The sequence below is a fragment of the Streptopelia decaocto genome (assembly GCF_964273445.1).
Source record: "Streptopelia decaocto genome assembly, chromosome: 3".
NCBI classification, from domain to species: Eukaryota; Metazoa; Chordata; class Aves; order Columbiformes; family Columbidae; genus Streptopelia; species Streptopelia decaocto.
In genome coordinates this window covers 39,304,951-39,317,892 of record NC_138656.1, presented here as the reverse complement: position 1 = coordinate 39,317,892, position 12,942 = coordinate 39,304,951, and the positions used below count along the sequence as shown (strand labels likewise).

At 42.3% G+C, this 12,942-nt stretch overlaps 2 protein-coding genes across 7 annotated transcripts in view; one reads left to right on the top strand and one right to left on the bottom strand.

Moving 5' to 3' along the window:
- The window catches only part of CEP170 (centrosomal protein 170), a 94,189-nt gene extending 85,948 nt beyond the window's left edge, over positions 1 to 8,241 (bottom strand). For all 6 annotated transcript variants that reach the window (XR_014183529.1, XM_082047617.1, XM_082047619.1 and 3 more), the window contains exon 1: positions 8,096 to 8,241. The gene's annotated coding sequence lies outside the window, so the exon portion shown is untranslated. The remainder of the gene's footprint in view (positions 1 to 8,095) is intronic.
- A 143-nt stretch (positions 8,242 to 8,384) lies between these two features.
- SDCCAG8 (SHH signaling and ciliogenesis regulator SDCCAG8) overlaps positions 8,385 to 12,942 on the top strand; it is a 110,757-nt gene continuing 106,199 nt past the window's right edge. The window contains exon 1 of the mRNA XM_082049700.1: positions 8,385 to 8,941. Within this exon, the coding sequence (XP_081905826.1) occupies positions 8,875 to 8,941 (67 nt within the window). The 5' untranslated portion in view covers positions 8,385 to 8,874. The remainder of the gene's footprint in view (positions 8,942 to 12,942) is intronic.

Sequence of the window (12,942 nt, the reverse complement as noted above, 5' to 3'; positions counted from 1 at the left end):
TCCCTTTTTAAAAGCTGGAACAATTCACATCCTCTGTTCTTTAAATTACTCTACATTTCTGTGGTATAAAAGTTATTATCACTACTCATACCCACTGAGCAACACTTTTGATAGTTTAATAAATAACGCTGAACATCTTTTGAGTAAATTAGTGCTGCATTTCTTTGTTCGTTTTGCCTTGGTTCTTCCTGGACTGTATTTCTTGTATACTTCCTACTGAAAAGATGGTAATTATTTATTATGTCTGTCACATGCAAGACAATACTATCTCTTAATCTAAAATAGCCCAGTTGTAGCCTTCACTTTATTTCCCCAGACAGATTTTTAAAAGGCATATATCTTACTTCAAGCAAGAATGTTTATTTTTTAAACAAACAAGAAAAAAAATTTTAAATGGCATTCTCCTTCTTGCCAAACAGAAATTAAAATTCTTACTGAAACCATTTTTAGTTACCTGACGAAGTAGGGCTTAAGTAGTCACTCTTTTTCTGCCAATCACTCCTCCTAACAGCAAGCTTTAGAGAACTGGAGTTTTCAGAGATACGAAGCTCCTAGAAGTTTTTGGGGTGTGCTGAGCAGAACAAGTCCATCATACCACAGGCAGAAACGCTGTGTTACAAGTTTGACAGTTCCCAGCTCCTTACAGCCTGCTGGCTGACCTGTGCTCACCTGGCTCCTCTGTGGTTACATGGCTACTCTGTGCTCTGCCTTTGCAGGATATTTGCCATGCAGGTTATTTTCCCCATGAAATACTGCTAGTTCTGAACCAAGGGGGCAAGAGCAAGCACATGTGCATGCTGAGGTTCAGCACAGTTCGGGATACTGGACACATCCCTGAGAAAGCAAGCATTACTAGTTCTCCTGCATACGTTTTTCGCTCCTTTTTATCTAAATAGGATTGCTTTACTTTGAATCAAAAGCAAAATGCTTTCCCAATGTTGTCAGAAATTCAAAGTGCTTTTTTCTCTGTAGCCTTGGATGTACATGCCATGTACTACTGCAAGTCAGAGGGAGGAAGAGAGAAAACAGAAACATGTTCCTTGTACCTGGTCCACAAGATGAACAGGTTGAGGACCATCCCATCCAGGCACAAAAGCATTTTTAATAGAATGAGTGCATTCTCATGGTATTGCGAGTGTAAACACACACACACCACAATGGATTAAACAGATAATAAAGGTCCAATCATGTGAGCCAATACATCCATAAAAGTCAAGCTCTACAGTTAGGAATAGCTTCTCTAGAATATACCAGTCACTACCAATCTGCAGTCTTCTGCAGACAGAAAGACAGTTGAAATTTAAAAGGATACTGAATAATCATGGCAAAACAATTATCCTTTATTATTTGTATTTTAACTCTAAGTAATAAGAAAAATATCAACAAAGCTTCAAAGACTGACTTTTATTCCCTCTTTCTCCTCAAGTTCAAAGTGCTTTTCAGATGTTTTTGCAAGTTTGGTTCAGAGAGAAAGAAAACACATTTTATTTTCAAATCCTCCACAACTTCTAACGTCTGAAAAGATGATAAAATTCCAGTGTATACATTGCAGTCTTAATTTACAGTGAGATTGGAGCAGCCTCTGCCCAAAGTTTTTACTGGCTGAAATGGAAAAGTTAGCAGCTTAATTAAATTTAAAGGTCTGAATATAGGAACAGTTAACAGGACAGCAGTGTGGGATGTGAATTTATAGTGTGGCACCTTTTCCTTATTAGCAGTTCCTGCACACACACTTCTGCTGCAAAAAATCTCAAGTAGCCTACTTTGTGTGAACTGACTTGTCTTCCTTGCATGTGCCACACAGTAGGAGTTACTATGGAAAATTAATACATACAAAGCTAATACACAGATCACCCTGTCACATTATAGGCTGCTTGCATATCCAAAACTACACTGTACTGACCCAGTTTAAACCTTAGTGTTGAAGGCTCAACCAAATGAACAGTTTTAACCCCCATCATATAAATGATAAACTGAAGAAGCTGTGGTTCCACATCAGACAAAGCCAGTTCCACCGCTGTCTGGATCCCAAGCCTCTCACCCTGCCCCAGCCACAAAGTCCTGAGTATTCCCTTTGCCTTGGCTGTAAGACTGTGTGCAGCTGAGCCGAGCTACTTCAGCATATTCAACTAACAACAAACTCTTGTGCTCTCCTCCATTTCCACAAACATATAAATGGTTCCCAGAAACCAACACACAGTAATCTAGCAACAAAGCAAAAGGAGTGGGGCTGTGCAGTGAGGGGTGGGAGAAAAGGGAAGAACACGGCAGCCAGCAGCCAATTCTGCTTAGGCTGCTACAAGAACGCAGGTCAATTCCACCAAATCCACCTAAGCCTCATAGGACTTCTATTTAGACAGGCCTATAGTAAACATAACAAATATTAATATAATAATTATTGTTAAAATAGTTTTCATATTTACCTATTGCAGATTAAAACTATATAATTTTTAAAGGTTTCAGTGTGTATTTTTATTTTTTTCCACTCATCTCAACCATTTTTATAACACATCACAATTCTATGTTCAAATCTTGAGTCGCTTACCTCATAATAAACTAATGCAGACTTTCTTCTAAATCTGCTCTAGATCAATGACCCCAAATGTGAAGAAAAATATCTTGAAAAGGAAAAATTCCTATGGAAACAGCTATAAATATAAAATAATGCACAGACATCTTTGCATAAAACTTTTTCTGAAAGCCACGGCGCTATCTCCCCAAATGCACAATAGATGAAAATATTAAGGCATAATGCTTTTCTTGGTTTTGGAATGAAACTTTACCAAGGGAAAGACCCACAAAATGCAAGAACTCAAGGATCTCAACCTGCTAGATCTAGATGTGAGATTAATGAAAGCAATAAAAATGTACATTCATGAGAAAACAGAAAAGATACGATGACATTCCAGCTTCTTGCATTTTTCTTCCTAATCTTGAAATGTAATCCACCACAAGAAGACAAATAAGAGATAACTGAAAAGGCTTTCAGATTGAAGACAGAATTCATATTTAGATGGCCAAATATCTGTTATTCAATACAAAGATCATCAATAAAATTATTTAAGCATGTAATTTTGAAGGAAAAATCCTAAGTACATATGATTGAATGCATTCAGTGTCTTGCTACTTTCAAACCATAATGGTTAGCTAATGCATTGATTACAAGTTCTTCATGCAATATCACAGCTGAAGACTAACAAAATACCTTGTGCATAAAGAAACATCTTGGAAATGCCAGGAAGTGGCACCACTTCTGTTACTATTGCTCTGAAAAGCTCAATAATTGCAGTTCTTGCTGGAAAGCAACAAGTTGAGCAGAATCAAAATCTCATTTGGAATGAGGTATAAAATGAGATGAGATCTGGAAAGCCCATCACATGGACTTCAAAAGATTCAGCTACTTGTCAAGGAATACACCTTAGTTTCAAGGAAAAGATAATTTTAGTTCACAAGAATGGAAGCAAGTAAACAAAGGACCCTACTACAAAACCGCAAATCACTGCAATAAGCACAGCAAGACAAATCAAAGAACCTAGACTCTAAGGGAGCTGCAGCTGTTGGACCTGAATCAGCTCACTAGGCCCACCAGTGGATGATATTGGAGTTCTAAAACATACCCAGCTGAGGTAAAGTTTGTTTCTCAGTAACCATTTCTAAGAGGAGAAAAAGAGAAGGACAGACAAATTTGACAAATATGTTGGGCTCAAATGGTTAAAAATTATCATGTTTTATCGAGTGTTCTATTCAGGTGATGAAAAAAGAGAAGATGCTTCCATTTTGAATGAATAAAAACAATTTCTCTAAGCGTATATCAAATAACACTTATCTACAACTCACAAAAATCACACACTTTGAAACTAGTAAGCAGGCAAGAAAAAACTACGAAAATATTTCAAAATTTCTGCAAAAGATAAGATATTATCCTGGTGCAAAAAAACTGCTTTTCCTTGTTCAAAGGTCACACCACTTAACAGAACCACTTCTCCTCTCTCTTTTCACATCTACTTTGCATAGAAACATTTTTTTCATCCAGTAATATGTTCTGAACATTTGGTCTGTGGCTGTGGACATTTTACATATCAAGTGCAGTAAACAAAGGCTAACAATAAGAACAAACCCAGTATCTTAATTATTTTGCTTTCTTAGATTTATACATAACCCACCCCCTTTCTGATCACCGTAGTCTATAGTGGCACAGAGGACAGCCAGACAGGACAGCTAAACACACTGAACATACCCCTGCTACTGAAAAAGGGAGTATGCCCTTCTTCCAAGCTTGACACTGCTCTCCCCAGTCTGTGTACTTGTTCTGGCACTCATCTGACCACACAATAAGATAATGCAATTTCTTAACCCAAGGGAGGAGGGGTAGGGGCGTGGAAATTCACGCAAAACAAAAAAGAAATAGGGTTTTGCTGGGTTAGTTGAGTGAATCAACTTCTCAAGTACTTAGAAAAGCAGCAGACCCACTTCAACAGAGCAGTAGAGCTGTACCTAAACCAGAAGAGAGTGACTAATTGGGAATACTCTACGCAGAAGCAGTAAGACATAACTGCTAGTCACTCTCTTTAAAATCCACCTACTCCCATACTTGGTTCTAATTCACCATGTAAGAGCCTGCATAGTAACCCTTCAACTTCAGTGATGCAGCATTGAGTCCTTCCCCAAACACAGGTCTCACTCTCTGAAGTCTAATTATGTCAGCAATCTACTAAAACATATTGTAGGTTTTATTTGAAACTTCTAGGACAAGGCGGTTTTGACAATATACATGATTATATATATATATATATATATAAATTATTTTTTAAAGGTCAAACAAAATTTGAATTTAAAAGGGTATTCTAACTACAAATGCACCTGTAAAATAAAAATAGCCTGGGAGTCAGAGAAACTGAACGACAAGAATGAACCAAGTATTCATAATTTATTTCGAGATTTTTATGCATGTATAACTGTGTAACACAGATACACAAGGTTGTTTAAACATGTAGTTTGTACTGTCTTCCCACCCTAATTTGCATGTCTTCTGTTACAGTTTAAGTCAGATGATCACATACTATTTTTCCCCAGGTCATCTGCCTCATTCAATGCACTGGATGGACCCAGACCCAGGAAAGCATTAGCATTGTGCACTGAAGGAAGCTGCTCACTGTAGACGAGTCCATTGAAAATGCATAGATACATAGATACAGAGTGTTCAATGCTACAACGGAAGAAAGGCAGGCATTTGTTAAGAGCATTATAAACCTAATAGACAACAAGACACCTCCACAGGCTCATTAGCACAGTGAAGATGTGTATTTTAGAAAAGATATACATATCTAATGCTAGCTCCCAGATAGCAAACTCAAAGCTCTATCCCCCAATAATGAAGAACTTTCTTTTCACAGTCCTAGTCACAGCCATATCAATTTTTACTACATTATGTAGCATGTTCTTCAAAGAGGGGGAAGTGCATGCCATTGCGTCCTTTTACTAGAAGCAATTATGAGAATTTCTGCAAGTAAAATCTGCTGTCTGCATGGATTCAATGCCTGACTCCCCTGTTCAGAATTTACTAAAGGAAAACTAGAATGTCACAGATTGTCTTGGCTTTCTAACTAAAGTAAAAATAATCTGGTTTATTTCAGTTCCATTCTGATTGCAAAGCTAAGAAATGCAGTGCTAACATGAAAATTGTCTTCTTAGGAGACTCAAGGAGATACTATGATATCAATATACATTAAATATATTTTTCCTGCATTTGCACTAACTGGAAATGGTACTTCAAAATCAATTTCTGCAGGTATTCATGCCTCAGGTTTCATTCCAGTCATTCAAGGAGGCTTCCTAGCTCTCACCTCATGAACATAGGTGTTCATAAGAGTGAACATAGATTTTTCCAGTTCACTTTCATAACTGGGTTTTTTTCCGGTTTGTATGTTATGAACAGAATTGTTAAAAAAAAAAAAAAGTCTATTACAGCTGATGAAGCACAACATAGGAAGAACCCATTATTGTTTGCAACAGTCAGCTAGAATTGGTATGGGAAGCAGTCATTTGTCAAAAAAAACCCCATGAAGTACCATGATAACATAAGTTTGGTAACAACTTCTAAAGAGAAACATTCTGACATAAAAGAATGAAATAAAAGATTTTATCTGATCCATTAACATTTTATCTGATCCATTAGAAACACCTTTTAGATTCTTGAGATTTCTGTGTATCCTCAGCTGCACTATTCAGCCAGCCCTCTTGACGTCCTTCGGACCAAAAAAAAAAAGGCAGCAAACAACAAAAAGTGTTTTTAAAATATAACAATCAAAGAGTGAGATGAGATTCTTTGTGGTATTTATGTTTAACTTTTTCCTCATTAAGTAAAATTTAAAGCTCAGGAGCTTCCATACTAAAAGAGTTCAGTTCCAGCAAGACAGACTTCTCAGCATCTGGTTGTAAAGTAATTCCCAGAGGAAATTAATCACAGGAAATCACAGCATATTTAATCATGTCTTCATTCAATTTACAAAAACTGTCCCATCCCATACATCATTTCACACAGGCAAACTCAGGGCCAAGAACACCATCACCATGTCTTGAATGGCATTCCAAAGGAGCAAAGATGATCATGGCAGTGCCAGAACAGCCTTTACTCTTTCCAAGTAGTTAAATGAGTACCTTTGCTTTCACATGGAAGAAAATAATTTCTTCAAAGTGCAGACCAGTGCAGACCAGTAATCTCTTGTCATAAGAACGCAATTCTTAATCTATCTTCCACTCATCGGCACAGCATCTACGCTTCATTTTTTTTCCGTAAAGCCGCAGGAGCAGATGGGCTAATTGTCAGCTCACCTTAAAAACGCCTAGAACACGGCTCAGAAGGCCCACAACCAGCGAACCCCACCCGCTCTTCTGTCACCGGCCGGGCTCCCCTCGGCTGGTACCCGCACCTACTGCGCCCAACGACCGGCTCACGCGCGCCGCCCAACCGCTGCCGCCCCGGGCTCGCGGCAGGCAGCACGAGCACCAACGGCCGCCGCCGCGCAACGGCAGCCCCGCGACACCCCCCGCCCTGCCTCCCACCCCCTCCCTCCCGCCTGCAGCCGGCAGCGCGCGCAGGAGCGAGGGCGGAGGAGGGCCGCGCCGCGCGCCTCGACGCCAGCTTCCTCCGCTGCAACCCGCTCCAGCATCGCCATCGGGTTTTTGTTAGCTCAGTAACCCGTTCCTCTCCGCGACAGAAACACAAAGTGGGCCCGGCCCCGTTTCTCGCCACCGGGAACAAAAAGAAAAAATAAAATTAAAAAAAAGGTTATTTTGTTTTTCATTTTATTTCCCGGGAGGAGCCTCAGGAAAGAAAAGATCACGCCTTCTGGAGAGTATTTTTGAATGCAGAAGACCCGCCTCGTTGGGTGAAAATACGCAGTAAGGGAAAAGGCAAACCAACAGATTTTCTACCTCATGCTTCTCAGAAGACGTTATTTTAAGGGGACGCGGGAAAACACCGCATATCGAATGAAATGCATCTCTGATTTTTAAATCTGGAGAAACACGTCACCTCCAGCCCCGGGGCAGTTTGTGAAACAGGGACAATCGAAAATATATTTAAAAAATTAAACCTCTGGAAGCGTCTGCTCGGATCACGGAAATCCGCTCGCGGGAGGCGAGCCGCAGGCTGCGAAGCCCCGATGCCCGCGCCGCGGGCGGCCGGGTGGGTGTGCCGGCGGCGGCGCCCCCGGCGGGGCGGAAAGGGGCACAGAGACGCGGGCAGTGGCATCTGGACGCGCCGTCCGCATCCAGCCCGCTCTGATGCTCTTCAGGCAGCGAGCGACGAAGCCCCCCCACGGCGCTTACGAGGGGAAAGGAAGGCGGGGGCGCGCAGCAGCCTCCGGACCCAGCGGGGACGAGGGAGGGGGAGCGGGCTGTGCCCAGACCGCGCTACCGCCCCCTCCGCCGGGCGCAGCCCCCGCCACACGGCGCCGAGGCCCGGTAGGCGAGGGCCACCTGATACAATAGGCACCGGACGGATGTCGGGACGGACAAACGGTGCGACTCCGGCCCATCTCCCCATCACGGCTCCCGCCCGAACCTCGGCCGGGGCCGCAGCATCTTCACTTACCCCTTCGAGGAGGTTCGCCGCGCTGGGGAGGGTCCGTCCCTGGTGGTGCCGCCGCCGGTGCTCACTGAGCCGGCATCCCCGCGGGACGGGGGCGGGGCGCTCTGGTCGGTGTCCCTCTGGCAACCACCCCAACGTTATTCCCTGCACATAGCGGCTAACGGGGAGAGCGGGGCACAGCACTGCGCAGGCGCCGCCCGAGCTCACACAATGGGGGGGGGTGGGGGAGGCCAGTGCGCAGGCGTCAGGGACCGAGCGGCGGAGGCGCCGAGCTGTGCATGCGCCGGCCTCAGACAATGGTTTTCTCCGCTCGGGCCGCGGCCATGACTGGACCTGCGCTATACCCGGCCGCTGCGGTCCCCGGGACGTAGGCGGAAGAGCGGTGCTGTGCGCAGGCGCGCGTGCCGCCGCAACCCACAACAAAGGGGAAAAAAGAGGCTGCGACCACCTTCCTCCTCCCCCTGTCGGGAGTGGGTGGCCAGCGGGACTCCACCTCCCAAGGCGCACAGCACGGCGCGTTGCATCCTGGTATCTGTAGTTTTTTTCTGGCCACGTTCCCTCACGCCGCGCAGTTGGCGGGCGTGGCGCGTCCCGAGTGTGGCGGGCGGAGGCTGGCGGCGGGTAGCAACGGCCGACGCCACGGAGCCGCAGGGGGGCTCCGCGCGCATTGTGGGACTTGTGGTTCTTCCGGGAGCCCGCGGCGGGAGCGGAGCGCGGGACGGAGGAGCGGCTCGAACTACCGCTGCTCACCGGCTGCTGCCCCGGGAGCTAGCGGCGGCGTCATGCGGGCGCCCCGCGGGGACCCCGCCCTGGAAGAGTCCTTGGAGCGGTACCAGAGGCGCCTGCGAGGTAAGCGGGCAGAGCGGCGCGGGGTGGGGGCCAGCTCGCTGCTGCTTTCGGCGGGCGCTCTCACCTCAGCCGCTGCCCGGTTCTGCTGGTGGGCTCCGCCGTACCCGGCTGTCCCTTACCGGCGGGACACCGGCACACAGTTCGTGTGCGGTGTTGCGGCGGGCGAGGAGGCTGGGTTGGGGCAGCGCGGCCCGCTCGGCTCTCGGTGCGGCTGGCGGCCAGAGAGGAGTTACTTGTGGTCCTCCCGAAACCCGGTCGCTGTTACAGTTAATGCTGTCGCACGTAGTTGTCTGGTCATAACTTGACTTTGATAGGGCTCTGCCTCTTTTGAGTGTGTTTTTTTTTGTTTGTATTGTTTTGGGGTTTTTGTTTGTTTTTGTTTGTTTTGTTTGTTTTTTGTTGTTTTGTTTTTTGTTTTGTTGGTGTAAGAGTTATAGCTGTCATTGAGATTTAAAATTCTATACAGGTGGTAAAAAAGGGTGGAAATTGATATCTAAGGAGTATTAGTATTTCCTTGGTTATACACTGTTTTCATACCTGCCTTTTTATCTGAGAAGCCTTGCATATAACCTGACAGAGAGCACCTTAATCTCTCTGCTGTGACACCTGTGCTTTACCAGCCTTCAAACTCTCTGACTAGTCAAAGTGTCCAAATTCTGAAGAAAGCCAGTAGATAATTTGTGGGTATGTCACCCCACTTGGAGCTAGAAGTTGTGTTCCGGACACACTGCCACACATCACATGTGTTGTGACGTTGATTCTTAGCAAGTATTTTATATTTCCTTCTCAGAGTAGCATCAGTTCTTTGGGCTGATGATTGGTTTTATTTGTCCCAGAAAACAGAACTTTGAAGAATAATTCTGATTACTTCTCTTGTAGATTAAGAGGGCATGTAGATGCAGTTGCAGGTAGAACAGTGGCAAAATCAAGAGGATCTCTTGACATGAGTAGAGTTTCTTTTGTGATATGCAAAACCAATTAATAAAAACCTATGGATTACTATGCATAGACACAATTATTCTCTGTATTATATCACATTTCCTTTTTCTGTGTGTGAGTGTGGAAAACCACTAGATAGTTTTCCTATACTGGATTTGGACTTTCATTGAGGCAATGGGTTTTTACTATGACTTTAACGACAAAGGAGGAGTCATAAATTGGGATTTTAAAACTGTAGTCGAACACATATTTTTTCATCAGAAGACCTAGTAGGTCTTCTGATGTATTGTCCTATACAGAGGCATAGTTGTGTTTACAAGGACCACATTTAGAGGGGTTTCTTTTGTTTATTTATTTTCTGTTGCACTAGTACAGGCGTAAGTACAAGCTCAAACAGCATTGAAAACATAGATCTAAGACTTGTGGCAACCTTTTTATACAGGTGTAGTTGGTTTTCTCCAATTTATACTGCCTAACACTTCTACCATCTGGAGGTTTTTTCCTATGTCTTTCAAGCAATTCTGTTGTTTTGGATGGTTGATTCCTTTGCTAAGTTCTCCATTAGCTCCTGGAGTATTTTCCATGGCATTTCTGAGTTAATGAATGAGGTAGCTTTGATGCTTTCATTTAAGTGAGTGCTCTTTATAGACAGTCTTGGGCAGTGCCTGAAAAAACATCTTTTGTTTAGACAACGCAAACATGGTTTCATGCCTTCTCTGTTTCTTTGTTTTTTTCTGTTTTCACTTCAGTGGCAAATTATTCTTGCAATTGTTTTTTGTTTTTTTGTTTTTTTTTTTCCCAAAGCTGATTAGTACTTTGAAAATACAACTACCTCCTCCATGTTGTATTTTACTTCTGAGTGTCCTGACTTTAGGCTTTATTTATTTTTTTTTCTGACAAGTTGAATGGATCTGTAATGTGTCTCCAATGTAAAAAAAATTCATTGTTCAGTAGTAGTACTGACATTCCCATACAAAAAATAAACTTCCACCAGTTATACAAAGATACTTCTCTGGAAAAAGGATACCTATGCTGTATTTTCAGGGAGTGATACATACATTTTGTAGTTACAGTGAGTATAGAAAATAACCAGTTATTGATGCTCCTTTCAGGACATAGAAGTATCTTTAATCACCATGTAGAATATATGGCATGTGATTTTGAACATCAATGTCTCAGTAAGAGCCCTATTGCTTTTTGTCTAAAGCATTATGCTTAACTGAGTTTAATCTGCTCCAAAGTTGCATTCACGTTTAGATGAATTGAGGGATACGAGTATCTTTTTACCTCGAATGATATGGTCTTGATTCTGGCTTAGGACCCCTGGTTGCTTCTGCCTCTGAAATAATGAGCAGTAATGTATTTATTTCTATTAGGTGTTTGGTCAGCTATGCCATTGCTAAGGCATTAAGTTATCTGCCTGTCCCTTGTGGCAAGTGGTACCTATGATTTGTACATGTTATTTAAGCAAAGGTTCTTTGGTGTCCAATAGTTTGCATCCACAGAGGTTCTTTCTACTTCTTTCATATTTAAAAAAAATATTTTTTACATTAGCAGAAACAATACATGTCTATTTTTCCACTTGGTAATGCATTGTCTTTTAATGCCCCAAATTATGTCCCTTATTTAAGGAAAAAAGTTATAATATACTAATTCCCTTTTACACGTCCAGTGCAACTGCTAATGCAGTCAATGTTAGCTCTTCAGTGTCTAGTGAGTGTAAAGACAGATCATTGGCAGCTCCTAACTCCCCGTTTCCCAAAGGTGAGTGTTTTGCTTATGGCAGCAACTTTTGTAATTTGGAAATTGGTAAGTGTTTAAGAAACTTTGGCAAATATTTGATGAAGCTTTCAAAAATGTTGTAGTGTTATTTCAGAGACAGGAAAGTGTAGTCAAGAAAAGCAGGCATCAGTGTGCCATTGATAAGGATCTTAATGTGTTTCCCCAGGACTATTTGCAGAAGAATGGAACATAGCCTAACAAGATCTGTGTTATCTTTGAGGATAAAGTAGTAGCTTTGTGTTCAGAAGCTGTGATTTTATGGAGAGAAGTTCTGGAAAAAACTGTATATGGGCCTGTTTGGTTTTGGCTTGTTTTGGTTTGTTGTTCTTCACTGGCTATGGAGCAAATATTGATACTCTGGGGTTCTCTGACAAAGGTCTACAGTGAATGGGGAAAAGGAGTTTTATTGCTATCAGATGACACACCCCATAATAACTGACATGGAATACATCTTGGCAACAGCTAGTTGCAATGTAGTTTGCTAAATATTTAAGCCATTGTGTCAGCGAGATACTTCTACCATTTCTCAATTAGCTTTCCCACTCCCATAACATCCTGGAATGCTCAAGAATGGATGAATAGCTTAAGTACACCAATAGAGAAATATTTGACCTAAACCACTGGTTTTTGAGTCATTCCCTCGTGAATTGTATTTGGGCTTATTATGATGAATTATGACTGTTTAAAATGTGTTTTTTATGTTGTCTTTTACGTTAACTTTGTTAAAGTATGGCATACCTAAGAATCTGAAGAGGTGATGCTAGTTACAAGATGACTGGGCTTTAAAAATAAGTACTGGGAGAAGATTAGTATGTCAGAAGCCAGTGAGTTAAAAAAATCAAACAACAACAACAACTACTATCCTTGCTAAAAAATAAGTGGTGACTGGCATACCGGACATGAGAACCCTGTTCTTAAATATAATGTTGGGGGAGGGGCGGCACTTATATTTTATAAGCTATTGGTAAATTATAGCCAAGCACAAAAAAAGGCAGAAAGAGGCTGTGAAAACCATTACAGTGGTGCAAAAAATTGATTTATCAACTTCCATTAAGACGATGTGAACTTGAAAATGGTAAAAGTGAAGGCAGAAAAATATATCTGGCATTTGTTTTCTGATTTGAACCGCTATTAACCTTTCCATTTGGAAGAAAGGAGCTATTAACATTTGTAATCAGCAGCATATATTGTACTCTGAGGCATCAGTCTTCTGAATTCTACATAGCAAATGCTTAACTGTGATTTTTTTAAGCTTTTTTTTTGCCTATGAGAAAAAAATA